The sequence below is a fragment of the Corvus hawaiiensis genome, chromosome 3 (genome assembly GCF_020740725.1).
Source record: "Corvus hawaiiensis isolate bCorHaw1 chromosome 3, bCorHaw1.pri.cur, whole genome shotgun sequence".
Taxonomy (NCBI): Eukaryota; Metazoa; Chordata; class Aves; order Passeriformes; family Corvidae; genus Corvus; species Corvus hawaiiensis.
In genome coordinates this window covers 60,994,427-61,021,723 of record NC_063215.1, presented here as the reverse complement: position 1 = coordinate 61,021,723, position 27,297 = coordinate 60,994,427, and the positions used below count along the sequence as shown (strand labels likewise).

General features: G+C 37.9%; 1 protein-coding gene across 8 annotated transcripts in view; it reads left to right on the top strand.

Moving 5' to 3' along the window:
- Positions 1 to 27,297, top strand: part of RGS17 (regulator of G protein signaling 17) — a 73,095-nt gene that overhangs the window by 34,091 nt on the left and 11,707 nt on the right. For all 8 annotated transcript variants that reach the window (XM_048297893.1, XM_048297890.1, XM_048297886.1 and 5 more), the window contains one exon: positions 8,743 to 8,886. In XM_048297893.1, the coding sequence (XP_048153850.1) occupies positions 8,768 to 8,886 (119 nt within the window). In that variant the 5' untranslated portion in view covers positions 8,743 to 8,767. The remainder of the gene's footprint in view (positions 1 to 8,742; positions 8,887 to 27,297) is intronic.

The window sequence follows — 27,297 nt, the reverse complement described above, 5'->3', positions numbered from 1 at the left end:
TTCTGCTGAAACTTGTACAGCATCTTTGCAGTTCACATAACCCCCAAATGACAGCTGGCTTTTTATCCAGAGAAATGGCTTTGAGCACAGGAAAAGTTATTTATAAATTACAATGCTAATGCATACAGTAAAGCTCTCTGGGTTCTTAAGTGTCTTCTTAGTGTCCTCTTTATGAGAAATGTCAGAGACTTTAACAAAACACTTCTTTTCAGTGGTATGTCAAGGTCTGTATTTCCCCACTGTAATGAAATTATCTTCTTAGCTTTCTAAAGTGTACTGGCTTCATGTCAGTAAGTCAGTGGAAGCCATGCTAGCTGTAATGAATTAATTGTGTAAACAGGATTCTTAGATGTTTTTCAAACACACACGAATAAAAACGATACACTTAAAAATAAATAAAAGGTTTCCTGATCAGTTTTACATTTTGCTTTTTATAAAATGTTCCTGAAGACTGTAAAGTGCTCTTAATCATAATTTTAGCACAGCTCCTTAAAAACTACATGCAACCATCTCAAACTTTTCAATAATGCATTACTGTCAGGTTTAATGTTTTGTTACTGAGCAGTAATGTCTGATTCAGAAGCACAAATGCATATCTACTTGATGATGCAGAGATTTAAGAAAGGCTTCTTCAGGATACCAAGTTCAACATAAAATAATAAAAAGAAATCTCAGACCTCCTTTATGATTACAAAGGTGTCTGGTAAAGTCATAAAAAGAATATTACTGTACAAAAGACAAAGATTTCATAGTGTTCAGACAAATGGCACAGTTTCAATTGAAATGAATATTTGCATAGCAGTGTCCTACCCTAAATAAAACATTTAATGTCTGAACACTTTTTGCCAGTTTTCCACTAGAATCCTTTTTCTATTTCTCCTATCCTATAATGGATAGAATGTCCACTTTATGATCTTCTCAGGGCTTGCTTTGAAAAACTTTAGAAAGAGTCCTACTACTCCAGGTCAAAAGACCTGATAGGAGAAAGATACCTGTATGGCTGTAGTGGACCACGTGTCTTGAAATTTTTTTGCTGAGTTTCAGTAACTAATAGACAAGCAAGATGTTTTCTGCAGACACTCAAGTCTTCAGTTCTCCAAAAGCAAAAGTCAGTAGGTGCAGTAACCTGTTCTCTGAGCCAACAAGTATTTAAAACCTATGATTTCAAAAGTTACTACTGAAAGGTGGTAGTAATTGCCATTTATCCAAGAAGGATGACGTCATGGGGGCTGTGCAGTGTCTTGGGCACTGCAAGCTGCTTAAGAGAAAGAAATTCCCTTCATGGTTCTGCTACCTTGGTAATCAGTATGGGACCATCAAAGTTAAAATCAGTGGTTGATACAGCTTGATATAGGTAGCCAGGCATTTAAAATTAAAATCTTTTATATATGCATGCCCTTCCTTGGCTGAACTCATCACGCAGAACACAAGAATCTGTGCACTGGCCTGTATGGCACATCAACATGGGGTATGTACTCAATATGAAGTTCTAGTCAGAAATTCATGGGTCAACTTCTGTCTTTATTCAGACCTTCTTACACTTCACAATTTCTTTGAACTTAGACATGCAGCTAAACAAAGTTTTTGAAGAACCGAGAAAAGCAAATCTCTTAAAATTTGGAGTTATAATTCACATTCTGACATGACTACTGTTAACCAGAATAGTTTTTAGGAATTGCCTCGTGCATTGATCTTGCTTTCAAAATACAAATTCTTAAAAATGCAAACATTCTAAACTTTCCATACTGCTGCAATATCAATTAAAGTGCAGTTAAGATTTCATTGCTGCCAATAGCTTCTAATTCTTCTGTAAAAGACTATGGGTACATTGAAACAAGTTAATGAAGTCCAAGATAACTCAATTGCACTTCTTCTGGTAGACTTCTTGTCCATTACTTTGCATGAATTCATTTGTGAAGTACTGAATGACTTTCAGAATTTAGTAGCAAAAAAAAGAATGCACCCATGTCAAGGTTTCTCTTGAAGAGCAGAGTAGTATGAATGCCATTACTGTATGATGGCTGTTAAGTGGTCAGCAGCACTCAAAATGGTCCCTATGGTTCTGCTGTCTTGATTTTGCTACTTGCTCAGCATTGGAAAGGGTGTATGGAAATCTTTATAGCTCAGAGACATCTGGTAAAATCTTGTGGTCTGTCTTCATTTAGCTTTAAAACACTCCTCCAGATGAATGAAGACAGCACAAATAAGAAATCGATGTTGTGTTAGGGCTGTCTTTGCATTGCAAGTGCAGCACGTGCATCAGTGATATTATTTAACTGGCAGCTGTATCCAGACTCTGTTGCACGGTTCTGTTACTCTAGAATGTCTGTTCATAAAAAACCCTATGGATTTAAAACAGATAGCATATCACACTGGATTTAAAACAGCACATCACAGATCATTAGATGTATCACATCACAGCATTCTCTGAGGGTTTTTGCTTAGTGTTTCAAGTCAAAGAGTGGTCTATACATTAAAAATTGACTGACCACTTAAAAAAAACCTCACTATTTGAAAAAAAAAGCAACTGTATTACAGGGTTATCTCTGTCACTCTCCTACTGACTGTTTTAGGAAACTAAAACTCAAGGAACCAATCAAAATATTGTAAAGGTCATGCAATTATCCCCAAACAACTCATTTAAAAAATTCAAGGAAGTGGTAATGTAACTCTGTTCTTATAAACGCTGAGATTTTCCAAATATATGGGAAATCTAAAATGGTAGTTTGAAGTCTTGAATTCACAGGATACAAAGCTTTCCTCAGTGTACATTTTGGTTCTTACAGTGAAGCCTGGATGGGGTCTTAAATGGATATTGTGTACCTTAATACTTAGAGTTTGAAGGCTTTCAAAATCCCTAAACTTAAAAAAAATCCCTGTTAGGAATCAAGTGAATGCCAGTAAAGACAGTGAAAGCAAGTATGGTTGAGATTGATAGAGTCACATCTGGGTCTGAAATAAGCTGGTTTAAGGTATGAATTTATGTAAGCTACACAGTTGAGATTTTGTTCCTTTATTGTCAAAGTCAAAAGAAGTAAAGCAAGGCGGGAGAACTGATGTGATAGACCACAAAAAAAAAAAAGATATTTTAAGGGCTAAGTTTCTTGCCTGGAGGGTAAATCACCCTTTATATCCTTAAGTCACTGACTGCACCTTTCTTTTGCAAGGTGATCTTTCTTGCCTATTGCAAAGTTTGAAAAAAGACAGATTGCTGTAGCTGATTCTGCACCAATTCTGTCCTAAAATCTTAGACATTGCGTCCTACCTGCAACAAAAGACAAAATGCCACTTCCTCTCTTTATAAAACGGTGCATGTTTGTCCTCACCCTTATACGATCTCTCTCTTTCAAAACAGCCATTAGATAATGGTTCCAGAAAATAGGATAGAAACTCTTCTCAATCCCCTGTGGAGTTTCAAGATTTTTCTCTGATTTCATAGTGCATGAGCCTCTCCAGGGAATGCCTTCACTATGCTAAGAGGGGGACAGAAATTATTACAAGAGGGTCATGTGCAAGGGGAGGCTCCAAAGCAAGCAAAGAGGGCCAGATGGGACAGTGCCAAAAGTTCAGAAAATTGCAGAACTGTAAAGATAGCCTTTTGAGGCCAGGGGAAAAAAAAAAAAATAAAAAAAATCTCTTCATCAGAAGAGAGGCATCAAATTAAATGATTGAAATTATGCAGCCTGTGTTTTTTGCCCCATCCAATATCTTGGGAATCTCTGGGGAAAACACTTTAAAACCTAGCTAAAACAGCACAAATCATACAGGAGGGGGAGAGTCAGAAAGGTGCAACAATTCAGAAATTGCCTTCTTTTCATTTTCTAGAGGTACTCTATGGAATTTGAAAGGAGCGTAGCCTGTATTCAACAGGGCTTCCCACTATAAATGTAATAAACCAAATGATTCTTCCATCAGTTATTTCTTTTGAGCGCTCTTCCCAGGACAGTGGTCTGTGCACAAGGGGATTTCTGTGATAATTACTCCTGGGAACCCAGTGGAATAAGTGGTAATTACACTATCTAAACACAGAAATAGATCCTTGTGCCATTTGTTCCAAAACTAATAGGAAACCTTACTCCAAATTTCTATGGGTTTTTTAGGATTCATAATCTTCCAGCATTGCAAGATTGAAGATACACACAGGGTTGCACAGATCTTGCTCTGCAGCTTATAAGAGCACCTGTCTCATAACTGGTATAATAAACAGTTGCTGTACCCTTGGGTTCCTTTCCTCAGCTACAGAGCAGGGACAGCAGATGTTCTGCAAAATGAAGTCCTCCGTGATTGTGGGATTGCTCAAAGGGCCATAATACCTACCCACCCGCAAGAGAATGAGTCAGTCAAGCAAGCTGGAATACTATTCCTATTTCCTAACAGTACAAATGGAAATCATAACACTGTTAGTAAACCATGCCACCAAACGGAGGCAAAGAACCAGATGCAAAACTAGCAGAAGAAATTGATACCTGTGACATGATGGTCTGAGAGATCATATGTAGTGTACCTAGGAGAAAAACTGTTCCATCAGAAAAAAGGCTCACCTTCACCATCTGGTACTTTTGCCAAGTTAGAGGGTCTCAGGAAGAATAAAAATGTTGAAAAAGCTAAAAGGCAAACTGAGGTCTTGGAGACAGGGTGTGTTATTTGTACTACTGTTCTAGAAGGTCTACTCAGAATCAGTTCATGACATTCTAGTCCTTCACAATGATGTACTAACTTTGACACTTCAGAAAAATTGTTCATTTCATTGGAGTGACTTGCTGAATCAAAGATTCTAAATTTCTTTTTTGTGCCTTGGGCCAAGGCACCAAATATAAACCCTCTGTCTACTCAGTCTCTTAATATAGCCAAGAATTAAGATATTCCTGCTTCTGCATCCTAAATAATCTAATTGAATCAATTACTGTTTTGCGTAGATGACATCTGGTATTTGCAAATAAAACATGAAACATGAAATCCAACCAAAATAAGCATGAAACTAAAGTTTCCACCCATCCAACTACATCCTCAGGAAACGTAATAGTTTTGCGTCACAGGGTGGGTTTTTCATATTTCTTACAGACTTCAGCTTAGAAGCTCTCCGAGAGAACGCAACACAAACAGAAGAGCAGGGCTGATGACTTTGACTTCAGCCAGTGGTTAAGCCAGTGGAGTGAACACTTCATGTATTCACTGAGAACACCATCCCATTGCTTGGAGTTTCAATGTCATGCTTTTATTGATCAGTGCAGCAGTCATGCCAAGAAAAATCACTTTTTTTGTACCGTGAGACACAGTAAGGGTCAGAGCAAACACCAACGTCAGCTGTGGAAAGGACAGAATCTGAAATGCATTAAATACAACTTTTTCCCACTGTGCCAGTAAGATCTTTCCCCATCATATTTGGAAGGTAAGGATAGTCCCAGTACATAGTATCCATGTTTATAACCCATGTCAATATATACCCCATTGCAGCACTTTGCTGACGTTGCAATTAATGCTTTATTGTACTAGGGCCAGAATGCACACTCTCCTTGGATGTATATACAGGATTTTGGGAAGTTGCTCACTCTTTCTTTCTTTCTTCCTTCCTTAGGAAAAAAATTCTTTACTGTGAGAATGGTGAGGCATTGGAAAATGTTGCCAACAGAAGTTGTGGGTGCCCCATGCCTGGCAGTGTTCAAGGGCATTGAGCAGCCTGGTCTAGTGGAAGGTGTCCCTGCTCATGGCAGGGAGATTGGAACTAGATGATCTTTAAGGTCCCTTCCAACTCAGGCCATTCTATGATTCTATGACTCTGTGATTCTTTTCTTTCCTTTATCTGTTTGTTTTCCTTTTCAAATACAGCCTAAATAGATAAATATTACTGTACCTGCAATCAAGGACTGCCCTTTTCCTTCTCCAAATAATGCATGGCCAGACAGGGGGTGGGTTATGTGCCTTCCCATACTCCAGAGCAGTTAGAGCATAGCAAAACAAGCAACTCTGCTCTAAAGACTGGCTAGACTGGCACGGAGCAGCCTTGGAAGAAGCTATTTCTCCTGAAATGCTCTAGAATGGAGAGCCACATTTCCTCACAACTCTGTGTCCTGCCAGACATGCAAACCTCTGAAACAGTTGGCCATGGTAGTCCATCCCAAAAGATGAGTGCTGGAGAATTTTCAGTGGTTGAGGTTGCTGGGCAGGATTAAAGGTGTGAACCATTCCTGTGAAACCCCATTTCTGATTGTACCTCTCTGCCATGTTCCGTGTGTTGGGAACTGCAGATGCAGATTTGACCTTTCTGCAGCTGTACAATTCCCACCCATTTAACCATCACTTGCTGACAGTGTGAGCAGGAATGGAAGAAAGTGGTCCTCACATTCTCCTTGCCTGATGTTCAGTTTTCTCCCTTGCTCTGGCCCAAGTGCTCACATCTTCCCGAGGTAAATGAGAAAGTGATTTGAAGCAAGTTAAACCCATTTTTTTTTCTTTTCCCTCTAGATTAAATTTAAATCATGCCTACTCTTTTACCCAATTCACCAGGTACCTGTACAAATGCTGCCACCAGCACAGAGAAGGGGTAAAGCTCAGGTGAGGGAATAAGTAACTGTGAGCTGAGCAGGAGAAAAGGGAGAGAAATAAATATCAGTGGCAGCAGCATCTTGCAGTTTGGTAAAGTTTTTGTGAAACTACAGCAAAGTCACCAATGTCATCATCATGTCTGAATGGATAACCTTCATCCTGTCCCCCTTATTTATAGTGCAACATATTCTAGCCATAGTACATTTTTTATATACAGCTAAAATTGAGGAAAAAAATGCTTGACTTCAGGTACACAGGTGGAATGAATGGGATTACAGCCCAAAAAATGACTAAATATGGGTAATTTGACTGGTTTCTGATACTAATAAATTTTGTTAGGTTTTTTTTGTTGTTGTACAAATATTTCTAGAATCACTGTCTTAAAAGAAACAAGCATTCCATTTGAAAATATCTGGCTTTAATTCCTTTAACTATAGCCGTTGCACTTGCTGAAGAAAATACCAATTTACAGCATGACACGGCTATCTATGAAATAATTTAACTGCATCACGCACAGTCAGCAGAAGTTCTGCACTGTAATTTGGAGAAAGAGACTTCATACTGTCACTTACTCTCTGAACTACATATTATGCTTCAAGAATTTTCCTGCCTTCCTATCTATTGTAAAAATTTGGGCAGTTATCCAGTTATGCCAGAGCATCCTTTGTTAACCCCAGAGGGTTGCATTTGACATGAAAAAAAAAAAAAGTGTGGGTTTTGTTTGCATGTCATTTTAATTTTCAAGAGCAGCTATAAACCATAAGTAATATCAGTAGCATAAGCAGGTGCACCTACCAGTAATAGTTAAATGGTTCTTCATTGTTTGATTTGACCAAACACTTCCGAAATTGCTTGATTCTACTCAGTGACAGTATACATGGAAAAGGTAGCTATTCAAGAAGCTGCAATAACCACCAACCTTGAGTTCTGGAGCATGAGTTTGAGTTCTGCAGCGTAGTATCCTGTCTTTGTGTGGTTGTGTGTAAGCTGTCATGAAGGACACTATTACAGAATAAAAACCTCGGAAGTTTTAACAACCATGTAAATGAAAACTCTCAAAGCTGCTGCTTGAGTGCATGTAGAAGAAGCAGCACATCTCTGGTTTGTGCATGGTGTACCCAGGTGGTAAATCAGAGTTTTCCTTTCTCCAGCACTCCTGGCTGTAGCAGGATGCCCTGGGAGTGTGGGACACAGTGCATGCTGCTCACACCAGGCCATCTCTACCTGCTTCTGTTTTAAACCAGGCTCCTCCCCACAGTAATCTGGTAATCTGTTAGTACTTTTTCTAAGGCAAAAGTACTAAATTTATTCTAATTTGTATGTTTGTACTAGCCATTACTGTGGGAAACTTATAGTTGTTGTACAAAGGTGTGAGCCATTAGAAGGACCCTGACATCTAAACCTTCCTAAGTAATGTAACTTAGCAATAAATGTTCAACTTCTTTTGAAAACTAGATAATGCATGGTAAACTACTTCCAGCTGCATATTTCAAGTCAATGGGAGGAAAAAAATCTTGGCCTAATAAAACCTAGGAAAAACTGTCAATGAGAAAAGATCTGTGACCAGAAAATAGTCTCAAAGGTGGAAAAGTATTTTATAAATTTTTAAATACATATTTATTATTCATTTTTATTTACTGAGAATAACTCTTAAGTAGCAAGCCTCTGAGTTATGACATCTAAAAATCTTGGCTCTTACCAGACAGCTGCCTGTCATATTCTATCTATTCCATTAATGTCATTGGTCCAGCATAGACTAAAGAAGTCAAAAAGTGGAAAAGATCAGTTTCCAACTCATGTTTAAGGTGAATAACCATCCTGCTGTATTTTTAGTACAATGGAAAGAGCTGTGATAGTCTTGTGGTAAGGAGCAACCAAGTCTCTACCAAGTGCTACACAAGTTGTGTGGCTTGCTGTTAAACACACTGATCATAAACAGCCCTTTGAGTCCTGCCAAAGCAGGAAGAATGCGTGTGATTCAACGGCACAGGAGCGTAAATGTGTCACTGAAATGTGGTCTTCTGGAAACTGCTTTTAACACAAAGGAGCTATTTCTTGGCCAGCTCAGTTGATGGTCACGTGCTTTTGTTGCCATGAGCTGTGAGAACCAGTTGCATCGGACATTGCTGTAGAAATGTGAATGTAATTTATGATGGTCTGTAGTAATTCTGTACATCTCTTATGTCTGTGTTCTTATAGCCACTTGGGCACTGAAGTAGCTGAAATGAGAAAGAGGCAGCAGTCACAAAATGAAGGAACATCAGCTGTGTCTCAAGCACCTGGAAACCAAAGGCCCAACAACACATGTTGCTTTTGTTGGTGCTGTTGCTGCAGCTGTTCATGGTATGTCCTGTAGTATATTTGCTTCCATATCCACCACAGGTAAACAATGAGAATGGAAAGCACTGGGAACATGCAAACTTCTGGGAGAGGAGGCACAAGTTAACTTTTTACTTAAAAATTTGATTTAAAAATTCCCTGATTTGGTTGGACATCTTTTGTGTGAATATGTGGTGTCCTGTTATATTACTAATATAAATTCTGTAATCTGAAAACACGAGCCTTAAATTCCACTTTATCTTTTAAATGGAGTGGCATAATTTTAGTGGCTGCTTGTCCCTTCCTCAACAGAGTTCACTTGTAAAGTCAAAGATTTAAAGTTAGTTTCAGAAATACCTTTAAATTCTCAGTGTCTTGAGATGCACCAGGTGTTTATTTCTTATTTTTATGAACACAGTATTGAAATATAAGGTAAATGACATGCAGTACTGTTCAGAGCCTGGCATCATATTAACTAGACAGTTCAGGTTTTTTGGAGTGACCATTCCTCTGTGTATCTGTGTTATTTTCACTTCAATCAGCCATCTGGCCCTAATCTAAAATCTGAGGCTATTTGCTTCAGTATATTTAAAAATACATACCAGCATGTATGCACTACGTACCAAATGGGACAGGTTTTTTTCCAAGATACTGACACACCCTGGAGGCAGTAGCGGGGTGGACCTGCCTTGGCTGTTACTTCCAGTTTCACCTTTGGAGCAAGGATGAGCCAGAGCTCATGTGTTTATCATTAAAGTTTGCAGTATGTTCAATCCATATTGCAAAATAGGTGGAAGGTTATTAAATAGGAAATAAAGAGAGGGTGTTTTGTCACTTTTCTCTCTGCTCTGGGACAAGGGCACAATATCAACTATACTGTTACAGGCCAGAGATTCATTTATCTCAGTATCCTATTTCAGGAAGCGACCTTTATCAGATACCACAAGGAAAGGATAAAACAAGTAGACATGCACCTCCTCAACTTACCCAATGTAAAATACCTCACAACTACTGCCAATCTGCAACTTAGGTATTTCCTGGCCCAGAGTTCATTTCCATGTGGTTTATAGACCTTGTTGGAATTTTCTTTCCTTAATTTGCCAAACCGTTTTCTGAAGTGACTTCCTGAACTCATCTAAACTTTTGGCATCCAGGGTTCCCTCTAGCAATAAATTCTACAATGAGCCTGTGCACTCCATGAAGTATTACTCCCTTTTATTTGTGTTAACCTTCTAGAAATTAATTTCATTTGATGCTTCCTTGTTCTTATGTGAAGATCAGTGACTAATTGTTCCCAGGATGGTCAAGATTTTACAGAGCTCTCTCATATCTCCCTTCAGCTGTTTTTTCTTCCACAGTTTTCTCTATTTTAATCTTTGTGAAACAGAAACAGCCCCAGACCATGATTTATCCTTATCTGTCCTATTTACTCACCTACCTTGTGTCTCTCTATGTACTTTTCCTATTCTACTATTTCCTGTCTGAGATGTGTGACTAAATCTACTTTAGATCAAGGTCAAGACATGGGTCCACCATGGTTTGTGTTTGCTCTTGAGTTTTGTTACTAATTTCTCTGCTTATTTTTTAACAACCCCAAAGATGATGTTTTCATGGAGTTACCCACCCTGAATACAACATCTCTTTCCTGAATGGAAATAAAGCCCATCATTGTGCATGTACAGCTAGGGTTGGCTTTTGCCTTGCATACTAGAATATGAATAGCCATAAAATATCCGTCTAATTTACCAAGCTTAAAGATAACTAATTTTATTTTTTAAGCATGCCGTAACTCAAGAAAATTTATTTGACAACCATACCCTATTTTGAAGCTCTTGTGACCCTTGGAAGCCTCCAGTCCTTGGAAGGCAATACCATTATATATGTAAACAGATTATGCATCTTAAATCTAAATTAGAGTAATTATTGTTTAAAACATAGGAAGTATCTTCAACTGCTCTAGTAATTTTTTTTCTATCTTTCTGGGTTTTTCAGGGCTTGAGGTTGGGGTTTTTTTGGTTTTTTGTTTTGCAAAATAGGTTAGACTGAGCATGGAGAAATCCTGTTAGTTAGTTTTCAAGATTAAGTCAAATAAGTGATCAAAGGAATAGTTACATCACTCAGGTTTGCTAAAATCAAGAAGACAGAAAAGGTGATGTATTAAGTATCTTCCAGCTGTATCTTCTATGATTCTGTAGTGGAAATTCCATTAGAGGAGAGATGGGACAAAACTTTGAAAAAAGCAGTATGAAATGTTTCAGAATCTCAATTAAAATGAAGTAACTGATTGTGGTGCCAAATGCGTTTTGTAAATCAGAACTGTCCAGGAGGAGTACAGATTACTGTTCTTGACTCAGTAGTCTACACTAAAAAATTACAAAAAAAAAAATTTAAAAAGTAACTAACTTATTATTCTCTCATATGCAGGGGATTCTAGCTAATTAATTCTCTAGGGTAGTCCTCTGTAAGAGAAAATCCTAATCAGCAATTGTAACAGGTTCTCTGGACCTAATGTTATTACATGCTTTCCCTAGTTCCACAGGTCTTTATGTTTGAGTAACATGAATTTCTCAAGAGATACCTGTCTGGAAATGTTGCTGGATTCATTAATGGGAAAGGCAATGTTCTATCAAGATTAGAATTTTCTTCAGTTTTTCCACCTGTGTGTGACTGATGATAGCTCTTACATCACTAACCTCTTATTGCCTCAACTTCTTCACCATTTACAGAAATGGAGGGAGTATGTGCCGATTTTAGTAAAATATTTTCCTTTTTTCCTGTTCAAACAGTTAGTTCAATAGTTCATATATCCAAACAAATCATTAGAATTCTGAAAATACCTTTTTTGAATCATGTGATGCTTGTTTTCTTCTGTTCTACCCCATGTTAAAATCAGAATAGGCATTAAGTCTTCTGTTTGCACAACAGCATAGGCAAATATTCACACCTTTGTTTGGGGAAACAACAAACTTCTTGCCTAATAGAGACTTGTTAACAGCAAAAAATTAGATTGAAAAACTATGCAGTACATCTTGTTCCAAACCTTTTTTTTGTTTTTCTCTATTATGTCTTTCTTAAAGGTAACAACTCTTTAGAGGTTTTTTCTATTGTTATGGGATAATCCTTGTAGGTAACTCAGCCCCAAGCAGATGCTTCTCACTCCTCACCAGCAGGATGGAGAAGAGAATCAGAAAAGTGAAAGCGACAAAACTCTTTCATTGAGATAAAGCAAAGCTGTGTGCACAAGTAAAACAAAACAAAAAATTCATTCACAGCTTCCCATCAGTTCAGCCATCTCCAGGAAAGCCAGGCTCCATCACGTTACAGTGACTTGGGGAAACAAACGCTGTAACACTCAAACTCCATCCTTCCTTTTTTTCTTCTGCAACTTTTATTGCTGATCACAATGTCATATGGTACGGAATATCCCTTTGGTGAGTTGTGGTCAGCTGTCCCAACTGTGTCCCCTCACACTTCTTGTGCACCCCCATCCTGCTCACTGCCAAGGCAATGTGAGAAACAGAAATCCTTGATGCTGTGCAGTGACTGCTCAGGAGCAGCTATAACATTAATGGGTTATCAACACTGTTTTGGTCAAAAATCCAAAACATAGCACCATAAGGATTCCTGTGAAGAAAATTAACTCCATCCCAGCCAGACTCAGTACATCTATTGGCACTGATAATCATCAGGACAGTAAATTGCTCAGTTTACAGGGACAAAGCAAGACTTATTACCAAGCTTTGTTCAGATTGGAAAAGAATGGAGATAAACAGGATTATTAAAATGGCTATTTTTATTTTAATATGTATGCTCACGATGTTGCCCAGCTAGTTTAAGCTCTAAACTTGTTTCTGAGTACAAGTAGTGAAGGAAACAGTCTGCCTCAGTGGAAAAAAATAAAGTGCTTCTGAAGTTCCCAACAGGAAAAGCTTGTCCCCTTACAGCAGAAGCAGATGATACATCCCTGTGAAGACCTTCTGTAGACCTTCCTCTCTTCACTGACCAGACATAGACCTTAGGCACTCATTTCAGGAACACTGCCTAATTAAAGCAGCTAACAGATAAGTACCAGTCACGTACCTACAGCTCTGTAACTGAATCACCCCATGTCTTAAGCTTTTGCAAAGCTCCATTCCAATAGACGTCAGAAGAATGTGCTTCCTTACGAGGTGTAATTTCAATGACTTGGGTAGCCTGACTTGCAAAATTTGCAGCAAGTCTTCTAACATCACAGTCCATAATTTCCTCAATTATGCTTTCTCCAGAGAGTTGCCCATTTAGTACTTAAAGCCATGACTTTATAGTTTTGTTCTCAGCTTGGCAAGGTAAGAGGAGTAAGCTTGCTATTTCACCTCCCCAACCTTATTTACCAATCCATTACTCCAGCTTCCTGAGCAGACATAAAACCAGTTGCTCTCTTGCAAACACTTGCAAATGGCCTTCTTCAAAAAAACTCTTCAGGCACTAGCACAGGGAGGTTGGCTTTTCTGCCAATTTTTTTTGCTTCCTCCATTGTCTCCCACCTAGAGCAGGAGTCATATCTTTTTATCCCCTCTTCCTTTCATAAGGCGCTCAGTGAATTTGAAAACTCTGATGCCCGATAATCTGTCTCCTTTTCCTGTACACAGAAGGCTCAGAAGGCATGTGACATCTACCCTGCAAGAGACCTTAGCAGTACAGCACTCTGGGGGACATTGAAAGGCTTCCAGGGGATAAGTGAAGATGATCACTTAGCTTCACTTGTAGCTCAATTGAAGGGAGTGAGCTGAAAGGCCTTTACCTGAAAAGGTAACCACTGGAACTGCTGAAGACTTGTGGAAGAGAGTTTCCCACACACAAGAGATGCCAGGGAAGATAGGATTTTTGCCATCTTGGCAGTAAACAAGAGTTGCTCTTGGCAAGAAACCTCTCTCTTCAGTTCTTACAACGTGTCTATGACTGCTGTGAGTTGCTCTGAAACTTCTTCCTGATGACGTTGCTACACAAATATTTTTCTTTATTAAAGGGAACATTTTCCTTGCAAGAGTTTAGCAGTTAACTTGAGCTTACAAGTCACTTGTGCCATGAATATGAAATGGCAGAAACAGTTCTAAGAACAACTGTAAATTGCATTAATATTTGTTATCCTCCTCCTAACAAACAGTGTGCTCTAAATGAAAAAAAAAAACCCAACAAAAACCCCACTTTTTTTTTTTGCACTTCCCACCGCTCTAGTATTTTGAGAGGAATAACATTTTCCTGGCATATTCAATGTTATTTTGCTATCAAAAAGTAGTGTCAAGGCTTTGCATGAGTCAATACAAGATAATCTCTGGGGGCTACAGTCATGGCTACTTTATTTTATTTAACTATGGTAGAAAGTTTGAAGGACAGAGAAGCAAAGAACACAAAAACAATTTAATGCAATAAATTACAGCCACATGTTCATAAGTATGTCAAAAACAAAACCCATATCCCTCTTCCAGTGCCTGTCTGCAGCACAACTTTTAGACTAGGAGCAGACTAGAGGTGGGCTGGCACAAAAAAGTCACCCAGGCTCCAGGATTTTGTTAAAGCTTCTGGCAAGGAAAGAAAATCTTTATCATTGAAACAAAAGCACTGATATTGAAGAATATATTTTTGCTTTAGATTTTATTTTTAATTCTTCTTTTCCTCCCTGAACACATAGGACAACATGTCTGAAACAAATGTACTCAATTGTCTGTGTTTACCTTTTCAGAACATCACACCTGAGAAAAAGCAAGTATGGAAAAATGCATCAGGAGTTACTTTAGTGCAGAATACAGAAGTGCAGGCTACTGTTCTCTATTTTACTGAAATAGCAGGTGATATTTTTAAAAATATTTAATGGGAAAAGATGTTCCAATCTGAGCCTTTTCATACTTTAAAATATCACAGAATATTACATTTTTACCACTTGCTGTTGCAGAGGTCAAAGATGAAAACATTCTGTCTCTTTCCTGGAGAATAATTTATTCTGAGGGAAAGTAGGCTTAACTAGCACAGGAGCTCATGCTTTGTGCAGCTATGGGACAGTATCATCTGATCATGAGAGTGTGATGTGCAGCACTGGTGCTTTCTTAAGAAAGTAGCATCAGTTCTTTGATGGGTAGTATTTAAAGCTAGATAAAATCCATTATCTGACTTGTCACACAACCTACTGAACATGGTTTTCATGAAAATCAGTCTTAAATCACCTTGTCTTTAAATCCACATATCCTCAGTTCTGAGGCCATGAGAGAAAGCTGGCAAACATTCCTGTTGTTGCTGGAATGCACCATGGGGTGAGTGTGGACTGAGGATTTAAATACCTAGTCCTCAGAAAAGGACCTCTCAAGGTTTCCTGAGATACTTAAAATAAAATAATTAAATTGTCAGCATTTGGAAAAATAAGCAGAAGACACACTAAAAATAAATCACTTGTCAAGTATTTATTTTTTCTTACTTTTGTAAGTTAACAGTACTTACTAAATAATACACAAGTAAATAATTTCTTTTCCCTTTAAAGCAAAAGAAAAGGATGATCTCTAAACTGAAAAAAAAACAGAGCAGGGAAGCATGCCTTCCTAATAGGTATGAAATTTAATAAGCTCTTTCTCCTTTGGAGTTAAGATAGGGGAAGTGATTTTGCTGTAAATTTATGGAAGTTTAGGTCCTCAGGGCAGGCTGGGGACAGGTGGCTCTGTTCATGCTTGTTTACACAACTCTCCTAGGACAACACAGCCTGACTTGCCAACCTCTGGGCTTGTGCCCTTCTGTGACACTGGGCCAGATTGTCAGTGTTAGCCTAATAATTCCTGGAAGTCTGCTCTCTCCTTGAGCCAGACCACCCCTTTACCTCATATGTGATTCAATACACAGCTTATCCCAAAGCTCCAGAGCTGGCAAGTAAAGGCAGCTTTGGGATAAGCATCCCTATGAAGCAGATGTGAAATGCTACCTTTTCAAAAGAGCAGGGCACATTTCTTTGCCACAAGGTGTAAAGGTAGGGGAGCTCACAGATATGCTAACTTCTCCTGACTACGAGCCCATAAATTTTCCTGCTTCTGCTTCTAAAGAGTAAGATGTGAATGCAGGAAAACAAGATGTTACTGGCAAACCAAAAGGACTTTAGAAATAAAATTTACAGAAAACAAAATTTGAATGTAAAAAAACTAATGAAAGACTAAAGTTAACCTACTGAATCTCACGAGAACCTGCCTGGGTCACTGTGGAGCTCTCTTCTAAATTAATCAAATATATCTCACCTCCCCTCATCAAAAAGCAACTAAGAAATCCCTTAATCCAAGCTCATGCACCACCTTTTGTCTTCTTCCTTTCTTCTTCGCAGCCTCCTGCCACTTACCTCCAAATTCCTGTGGGAGCACAAGCTCTTGCACAGCCTTGGAATAGGGGCAGGTACAGTGAGCCACCAGCTCCCAGAGCAGAAAGGGGTTTCCACAGGAAATTTGCCAAGTAGATTTGATGCAGGCTATTGCTTTGTGGGACATGCAAAGCAAATTAAAATCATGTCCTTCTCTAGGAGAAGGCTGTGAGCTACACACTGCATTTATTTTGGCAAGTGGTGCCAAGGGGTAGTCACTAAGGCGCTGCCGGTCAACCGTGAAATCATGGTGGAAGCACAAAGATACACAAGATGTTACACAGATGTTCAGCATATATAAATAATTCTAAATTAATTTCCAACCAAGAACTCTGGTTTGAAAAAACTTTTAACACTGTAAACTGAGTCCAAGTCCATGCAAACTGATAAATGTTTCTGTTTTCAAACGTATGAGGTAAACTTTTTTTTCCCCATAAAAAAAATAATAAAAATACAAGGCTAATGTGAAGAGTGGAGCAACAGCTTCTTATGCAGCTGCTCTGTTAACTTTCATCATAAGCTAGTGGCAGAATCCTCATTAACATCAAAACCAGACCTGGGCTCTCTGTGCCAAGCTTTCCTAGTATCAGGATTTTATTCTTAATAATTTAAACTTTGAAAGTTCATTTCATTTTGAGGAACAGATGGAGGCTCATGTGTTTACTGACATTTTTCCCCATCTGTGATAATGCAAGCAGGTTAGAGAATGAGTAGATTGTAAACATAATAGATTAGCAAATTTTAAATAAATGTTTCTGAAGATTCACAAATGAAATGCAGATTCCTTTGTGTGTAGTACTACTAAGATACAAACCTCTGATCAGTCTAACTGCAGAAAATAGTCCTATTTCAAGCAAGCATTTCTGTAAAGAAAATTAAAGTAAAAAAAATTAGAACTACAATCCTTCTAAATTGAAGAATAAATACATGCTCAGAGGGGATTTGGGATTACACAAGGCTCATTCTAATTCAGTGCTGCAAAAGATACCAACAGTAGCTCCTTAGAAGGAGAGAGCAGACTAAATCTAGTTAACTTTAGAAAATGATCTTGATTCTGTCCTGGCACAGCACACAAGAGTGTATTCAGGGACAGCTGCTCTTGAGGAGACTAGAGGGAGAGAAAGCAGTGGCAGAATCACTTCCACTGCTGAAAAGCAGCTTGGTGTCTCCTCTGAGGCTGTTTAAGAGATGGATTGCTTCAGAGCATCAGCATCTTGGCTCTCCCTCACCCTTCATACCAATTTCCCACCTGCCTGCACCAAAATGCTATTCAGCTTGCTGTCTGTGGAACAGTGGCTGTAGGAAGATTCGTAATGTCATGACAGATTTTCTGTCACCAGAGCACAGCTTGACTGTTGCTGTGGAGAAAAGAAAAAAAAAATAAGAAGTCATGAGTGCTGAGAATACCTGAGTGCAGCTTATGCTGTGATTTTCAGGTATTAGGATTTTGGAGCCTTCGAAATCTCCCCTGACATGGTTTGGGCTGGTTTTGGTTTTCTTATGACAAATTTGCAATTAGGTATTTACACAAAGATGCATTAACTCAGAAATCTGTTGAAAACCACATAAATGGAGAAGTACATGAAAAGTCACAATGGGTCTCAGATCAAAATATAAGCTGAAGTAAGGCATGTTGATAGATGGTGACATTTTAAAGGTGCCAAAGCTCCCTTGCAAACCCTCTGAACTTTATTCATTGTGGAATAATAAAAACGTTGATATTCAACATGCAAAAACTATAACAAAACACCCTTATCCAAATTAAGCACACTGGCAGTGTCTATACCAGCAAACTATACAGGGCCAGGGTCTAACATGGGCTGCAGCTAGCATGTACAGTAAATTGTTGGCAAGTATTAACTCCCTGGCAGAGATCTGGCCAGTGCCAAAGTGCAGTCTCAGTCAATGGCCTGTGGCAGGTGCAGAAACCCTGTTTTGGGTAAGGGCTTTAGTGGACTGTAGCTATGTGGTGCCAGTCAACCTCCAGACACTCCCAGACCATTTTGTCTGCAAGAATAAATGCAGCCTGTAGTTCCAAACCAAAAGAGAAAAAAATAGGCTACTAAAATCTGTCAGCAGCAGAATTTCCATCTCACATAGGTTTATTTTTTAGCCATGTATAATTCCAAATTGGTTTAAAATGTCAGTTAAAACAGGAATAAATGTCTAGCGCTTTAAAGAGAAAAAATGAGAATATTTCATGGAAATGAGTCTGGACCCCTAGTAAGTAGCACTTATTAGATGGAGATCCTCTCACTGGAAAAGTGGGTCAGACATTCATTATGTGAGTCAGAAAGGCAAAGGAGATATGAGTCTTGTCTAGTCACCCTTAATAATTCCATAGCACATATATTTGTCTAGATGGCAGCTCTGGTTCTTCTGAAATACCTGGGTGAGGGCCTGATACTGGCAGATGCTGAGCACCCATTGTGGAGGAATGGGTAATTTCAGTTCTTGTTGACATCCATGCTGAAAGTGCTTCCCAGCTGAGGGCTTTTTCTAACAAAATTTGGAAACCAGCACCAACACAACAGATGTCTGTAATATACACAGACTGGCATGGAGGGTCTCAATCCTGTTTGTTTTCTGGAAGAATGTTAAGTGGGAGATTCCCCCATCTTACTTGACTGTGATGTGGATAAGCTTAAACTAGTTTAGTCCGGGCTAATTTCACAAAATATGGTGTCCATAAACATCCAAGTAGGAACTATGCTTTGAAATTTCCTAAAGCTCTCTTTAACTGGATTACTTTGCAACACCTTATGAAAAGAAAAATGTGAGTTTAGTGTGAATGTTTCCAGGCATTTCTTCCCATTTCAAAACTACATCTAAATCTGTGGAATCTATCTACATTACCAAAGTAATGACTGTATTCAAGCTCAATTCTTTACTGTTGCTCCTACTTTGATATCTGAAAACCAAGAATAATAAAGAAAAAGCCACAACAGAAACTGAGACTAGGCTCATTTATCAGAATTAATTGAGACCATTAGGCTTGCTTGCTAGTGATTTGGAGGGCTTTTATTCATCTAGCTACCCTTTCAAGGGATACAATTTCCATTTCTTTGAATAATACAGAACTGTCACTTTTAATTGTCTCAAATATATGAAGGAATTGTTTGCAAAACAGCTGTAGCCAGGAGTAAGGACACTGCAGATTGTCTAGTAATTAAATGCGTCCATCATACAAGATGGAATATGAATGGTAATATTATTCTGAAGGAAGGAATGAAGCTGACAGCCAGACTAGCGATCTGTTGGGTGACCTTAAAAGAGAAATACATCCTTGAGTTGAATGTTGCCTAAAGCAGAAGCCATCTCTAAAGTAATGGAAGAAAGCTAGAATAACTCCACTAGAAATCATTGGTAAGAAAACTTTGTCAAGTCTTGGGTTTCCTACCTGTACAGAAATTACATTCCACATATGAGAACAAAAATCTCAAAAACATATCCTAGAAAGGACTAAAAGTTTACAAAAGTTGTAATTACTCCTGTTGTGGCTATCATTATGTAAAAGTAATATAATCTCTCTAAGGTAAAATCCAGCAGAAAGTATATTCGCTTACAGATTTTCAGAAGATCAGAAATATTGTGAGTAAAAAAGAGTATAGGAAAGTCAGATTGCTTTAAATCACTAGTTCTTTCCTCTCTTGCACAGTTAAAAATTTTGCTCATGGCTAGTTTAAGTTTGAGGGAGATATTGTCCTTTATTTCAGAAGTTCAAGTACAGTGCACACTGGTAGTTTCCATCTGCCTTTGAGCTCCTGCTGAGCTGCAATATCTGGAGGTAGGTAGGTTAAATCAGTCACACAAGAGCAGAGGAAGAAAACAACACGTTCAGCAAGGCCGTCCATTAAAAGGGCCAGTCTTCTTTCACATAACATTTGACCTGCACTGACCTTGAGAACCAGTTCTCACCTTCACTCTGAAGTCATCCTGAAATGTAAATGTAATTGCATTTTTTTAAGTAGACCCCGAAAATATTCCTCAGTTGTAGTCTCTTTTTAAAGATGTTGTTCGTGGCACTATTGACCACACCTGCAGCACTGTGTCCAGTTCTGGGCTCTTCACTGCAAGAGCCCTGTATATACTAGTGTCCAGCAGAGGGCCTCTAAAATGATTGAGGAGCTGGAGCGCCTCGTGTGAGGAAAGGCTGAGAGACCTGACATGGCTCCACCTAGAGAAGAGAAGGCTCGGAAGGACCTTAGCAATATGTATAAATACCTGAACTGAGTGAACAAAGACGGTGGAGCCAGGGTGTTTTCGGTGGTGCCCAGTGAGAGGACACCAGAGGCAAGGAAAACAAGCTGCAACACTTGAGAGGAGGTTCCCTCTCAGCATCAGGAAACACTGAACTCGGTGCACTGAACTCAGTTTTAAGACTGAAACTCAGATCTTAAATGTTTGCAGAACATTTCTGGGGCTTTTGGGGACTATTTTAGGATAACGTCCCTTTTATCAAGGGTTTTCCAGGAGGTTAGTTTTTCCATTGACAATGTACTTCTGAATATTTTCTAAAAGACAAAAGAATCAATATAAAAATTACTTCAAAGATCACATTGCAAATATCAATCTATGATGTAAGATGTATTAACATGTGGATTTTTAATTCCACAAGGCTTTGCTTTCATATTTTTTCATGGGGTCCAAAAGGAAAATGTAGTTTGGACAAATTTGCCAATTTGTCTGCCAAACATATTCTAATTTCAACTTTGATGGAAAATACAGCAGGAAAATATAGCTTGTGGCTTTAGAAAGACACTGTTAATCTGACTGTCCTTTATGAAGAGAAAAGGTTACCAGATTTTAGATCTATTCCATTTTAAAACATTAAATATACAGGAAAGGGAAGAGAGTGAAACACTGCAGATTTGCTAAAACGTTTTAAGTACTTGCTTTACCGAGCACATCCCTCTATGACTTACTTTAATTTAGCACTCATATCTCAGTAAGGATGATCTACCTTCGAGGGGCTATGTGGGATGCAATTTAATAGCCTTATGTAATGATGTTACATAAACTCCAAAATCTTGGCCAAGACTTCCCATTAACAAAGAGATGATTATACTCTTAAACAGTAGATCATTTGGGTTCAATTCTGCTTCTACTCAAGCTGAGGAATAGCTTAATACTTAATACTTAATACTATCAGGACAGAGCTAAACGTCTTAACTGACTAGACCTTGATAGCCTGAGGTGTTCCAGATGTCTTAAACTGTGATTTCCACCAATCTCCTTTTTCTTTTATGGTTTGTAGTTGAATCTGTATTGACTTTTGACCAATTAGGCTGAATGCTGCACAATATTAAGAAAACACAGCAACAGAAAACCAGTAAGAAATTGAACCCACTCTCCCCCACATTCAAAGATACAATCACAAATGAACTGAGAAGTTTCTTATTTCTCATGGGAAAGTTCACAACTCTCAACATAGATGATCTGGCCTTATCATAAGCCTTTGAACAAAAGATCTCACAGAACTTAGTCCAGGTTTTCACAAGGAAGAAAAATAGGACCCTATTCATTTGTAGTATTTTAAAGTGTATTTCCTTCTGAAATCTTAAATATCTCACAGGGCTGAAAGCTATCCCTTCACACAGAAGAGTTGAAATAGCACTGCAAGAGCAGCACTAAAGAAAAAACACAGGAGAATGGGCAGTGATTCTTTCAGTCACCCTGGATTGCTGCTACATCACTGCTGTCAGAAGTAAGACAGTGAATGGGCCAAGATACCCATCTGTAGGCACGAGGGGTTTTGACTACATCTCTACTCCTGTGTCCACACACTCCACAGCCATACCATCAATGCTACCCTTCTAGAAATCTCAAGACTGTTTTAGGGAAGCAAGGATATTTCAAATACAAAAGAAAAATGCAGGTTTTGCTGTGCTTTGGGATTTTACTGCTGTAAGGCATTGTTCTTCACACTTCTCTGCACAGCTCTTAGTATAAACATGATTCTGGGTGAAAAATGGAGATGTTTGCAGGACTCTGAGAGATGAGGCTCTAGTAAATACTCCGTGTATCATGAAGTTAAGAGTTATAGCTGCTGGATTTCCTGATGAGCTGTTTTCTTAACAGAAAATCTCTTTTCTTGTTATCAGAAAGCCTACTGGAAATCTGCTATGACAGAATGTAATTTTTCTAAAGAGCTTCTTAAATTTAAGCATAATATTTCATTTAGATTTGTTCTTTTATTACATTAACTAGAATTGCTCACAGAAGAGTAGTTAGAATTATGGTAACTAACAATTAATAAAACCAAGACAACTGATTATTTAATTTTAAATTGTAACAATAATTATTTTTAAAACAATCAAAAGCAATTATGAAATGTCATTAAACTTTTCCACAAACACTATTTTGTTAGAAATCCAATTCAGAAGTAAACTAATTTTAACTGTCAAATCTGTGCAAAACACAAACTCAATTCCAGTCAGCTGCATTCTCCATAAAACCCTGGTGGAATGGCCTGTGAAACAGCTTCTGCATCCATCCTGGTTAGCAAAAATCAGACCTGAAAATTTACACCTTATGCTCCTGCTTGGCCCACAGGATTTATGGTGTGCAGAAATGTGTGCATGGGAGCCAGAAGTTTGCCTGCATTTAATATTACCGGATCCTGAGTAGAGGATCCTAAGCTTTTTTGTTGAAAGCACATTCACAGCACATAGAAGTGCCCAACCATCTGTTACAGACTGTTTCTCAGCTGTATGCTCTTCAAACAGATTAAAAAAGGGGACAAATATGAACTACAACACTACACACACTACAACAAAACAAACTGAATCAAGGGGGAAAATAAAACCAAGAAAAATTGGAAAGAAAAAAATTGTATGTTTCCTAGTCATTGGAAGAGACAAAGCATTGGAAGAGAAAAATCACTTATTTCACTTTATCTTACTTTTTGTGACCTATGAGAAAAAAAAACCAGGCCGTTTTTTACTGCAGCTTTTATAGTTACAAGCAAAAACAATGAGACCACACTGTAAGCTGAACAAAGAGCTGGGAGGTTTGTGACTCTGCATTCTATCCCTCACCTGATGCTTTGAAATATCGGAAGAGTTTTTGCTACAAAATCTCCAGGATGGTTAACTTGCAAATAGTTGCATTCTTAAAAAAAAAAGTTTGGAGTTTTTAGTTACATGAGGTAAGACTCACAGAATCAGATGTCAATTTTATAAATTCAATTTGCAAACATATTTTTTTTTCTACTCTAAAACAACTGAGTCCAAGCTGGAGTCTATGCTTGTTTGTTTTTTTCTTTTAAAAACAATTTGGATTATACATGCCTCTTGCACCATCTTATCACCTAAGGCAAATATAACTCTGGCACTCAGAAAAGTTAGCACCACAGGTACCTGGACTTTTTGAAAGGAGTTTATGGTTTCAGTGGACATTGCCAAGTAGGCTGATTATAGCCTTATGGTAATTGTTGGCTTTCCCCCAACAGACTGCTTTCCTATGTCAGTCTGCTAAACACAATCTCATCATTTAGTTTTAAGCACAAGACAATTTTTTACTCAGAGTGGGATGTAGCTATTTTTCATTAAATTTCTAACTTGTTTTCAATATAAAATTTCACATCCTACATTTCTTTACTGAATTCAGTGAAGAGCTGTAAATCATTATCTTGTTCAAGAACTAGGATTGACACTAATGACAAAAAAAACTTCAAATTTTTTTGATCTGTTTCTTATTTGTAAAAAAATTGTTATGTTCTTCTGACTGAATTAAGACCAGATTCTGATCAGTTTAAGCAAATGATTCCATAGGCTTTTGACCACCATTCCCCTTCAAAGTCTCTCACAGACTACCAAGGCAGACATGGGAATAACAAGTTTACTACATCACTTACGTTTGCCTTGCAGACCTCCACGCATCCATGCAAGCCTCCACTCTAGAATTCATTTATTACCACAGATTTGGCTGACATTTTGGAAATACTGTTATTATTAGAAGAGTTTTAGAGTTTTAGTCTGTCTTGCTGTTCTTACAAGGACATAAACTCAGAGGTCAGGTAAGAGATGGATTCCCTTTCTCTCTAATACAGCCAGGGGCCTGAAGGATATATTGCAAGTTTATCTGAGCCTATGAAAGTGTCTAGTACAAGGCATCACCTCTTCATAAAAATAATTATTGTAGGTCTAGTTCTTCTCAGAATAGCCATTCTGGATATTATTCACTTACTGTAACAAAGTGAATTCTTTTCCTAACTTTAATAGAAGCAAGTTTTTTGCCCTTTACTCAGCTTACAAAAAACAAGTTATCCTTGGATAATATTGTTCATGTAACATTTCATTCTCATTGATGCCTATTTTTGTGACATTAAAAGGGAGATAGAAGACAGTGATTTGAGATTAATCTAGCTGTATTATTCTTTATGAATGGATCACAATAATATTGCAGTTATTTTTCATTATTATTGATTTGCACAGTGTAGCAAAATCATCATTTGCCTCTGTGCATAAACAAACACAGTCTTGACTAGTATCCAATGACATCAAGGTTAAATATTCTAGCTGCCACGAAAAAATGAGGTGATAAATTGATTTTGAGTCATAAGTTAAATCAGGTTTCATAAAAGAAATTGATGAATCCCAGTAGAGTTGTCTTTTCCATTATAATACAGCATGTGGGATATAGGGACCACATCTATCTCTGACATCTAACAGAGCATGCCTCGGCATTTAGGAGTGAGCTTCTGAATAGAACTGTGCAAACAATTGATTTTTCAGTCACTGACTGTTGAACCACAGTATTGAAGACAGTCTGATCAGATTGAACTACAATCAAAAATGAAAAAGATTCTATCATGCAGTTTTTTGCATCTGAATTAAAACCAGAAAAAATATATTTGTATTCATATAACATGTTTTAAGCCAGACACTTGTAATAAAAGCAAAGGTATCAGAGAGCATGGAGATCATTAGGAGCACACCCATTTTGAATGGAAGGGTGAAGGTATGTACCCAGCTGGCGAAAGATTGAGACAAAGAGGGGCACCAACACTAAGAGTTTTGAAAACCACCTTCCCCTCATTTCAGAAGAATGCACTAAACATGTGTTCTTGTTTGCATGTGCAGTAATTTGTTTGTTTAAAGGCTTCTCCTCTTCCAAACAGAAAAGAAAAGATATTTCCTATCTGAATCTATTTGGTAAATTCAACTTGTGTTTTTCAAGAGTTTTGGGGAATGGTCATTTTACATCATCTACCACTGTAATTTTAAAATCAAAATTCAGTCTTGATCTCTTGAGGTCTTCTGTGGGAAGAGAGATGTGGTGGGTTTTTTAAGAAAGTTAAAAATATTATGCCTCTTGATCTGATGATAATAAAAATTTCTAGGAGTAGGATAGGGAGAAGTGCAGTGCCAGTGAGATACATTCTTTCAATCAAAGGGTTGATCAGTGAAGGAAACCTTCAGAACATCTGTTATCCAGAAAATCTTATCTGAATATTGATTTTCATCTGAAAACAAAATTCTGCTTTTAGATTATGTATGAACAGTTGACTTAATATGACCTTTGGCCTAGAATAAGGAAGATTTTTCTGTTACTGTTGTGGCTTGAGGGCTCATGGTCCTACTGTGTAACATAAACTGGTCCAGCCTAAAATGCAGTCACTGCCCAACAGAGACTACAAACTTCATCTACAAAGTAGAAACTGAGCACAGATCTCCTGAATGGCCAACCCAATAGCCTACCAAACTAGTTCACAGTGTCCCAGTTTGATTTCTGCTCCTTATCTGCATGTCAGCACAAAAAACACCACTAAGGCAAGAGGTTTTAATAGTCACATTCTCTTCAGTGCCAGACATAATTGCAAAATACTGTGATGATATACTGCATATGATGCACATAACAGAGAAAATACCTAAGTGAGTAATAGCTGGTATCAGCCATGCATGGGCAGAACATTAATCCTGGCACCAGTCACAATGCTTTCTTGACATAGTGATAACAGTAATTTCAATGATTCACCAGATTTAGGCTACTCGTCCATGAGAACCTGACTCTTGGGAAGCAATTAAATACCATTTGTTCACAGAGAATGAAAGATCAGGTCCAAGCTCTAAATTACCTTCAGTTTTTTAATGGCAGTAGAAGGTAAGTGCATCAGTAGGGATTCAACTTACAAAAAGGCTAAAACCATCAGCTGGAAACACCTGGAGGAAGAGTCAGTGAGATATTTGCTCGACTCTCTTGATGATTCTATCCAATTAGCTTGGCTTTATCTTCTCATGCAACAGGATGCTTCAATACTGATTTAGCTAAGTAATTACTCAAAAGAACAATTACTTAATTGCTGAACTTGAATATTAACAGCCATATAATAGCAGCTAAATAAATAAAGATTGGTTTTCTAAATCCCAGCAGTTCCCCCAAAAACACATCAGGTAGGAACCTGGACCAGCTTAATCTTATTTGTGGTCATTTTTTCAGTACGTATGCTTCTTCAAGTAGTCCCTGATCATTAATTTTTTACTTATAAAGTGTGTGAAGTTGCAAAATAGAAATGCATTCACTCCAAGCAGAAATTACTCATAATAATACTGTTGCAGTAGTTCAAGAAACTTATTGGTTTTGTAGCAGTCAGGAACCCAAGATATATTTTAAAAGTGCATCAAGCTCAGGCCACTGAAGTGTTTTTACTGTACTCTCCAGAGCAATAAAATCAGCATGTAAGTGGGCAGAACAAATCTTCCATATAAACAGAAAACAAACTCATGCTTGTGTTTTCCATTTAAACTCACCTTTAGACATCCCAAACTCTCCCGTTTTAAGGCATTAGTAGTTTTGTTGTGCTTTTATCATGGCTAATTTGCATCTCCAAATTTCAAGGATATCTGCTGGGTGTATTCCAACTAATAAATAATAATAGCACCAAAGATGTTAGTTTGTATCAGATGTCTCTCTAGTACACCTCCCTTTCATTTAACTACTTTTTGATAAGGTGTATCAGCAATTTCCTCTTCTTAAAGCCTTAACTAAAATAATTTTGTTAATCTTTAGCCTGTTGCTTTTAGTCTGTTTAGTATTACACTATAAGCATAATCCTTCTGACACAATCT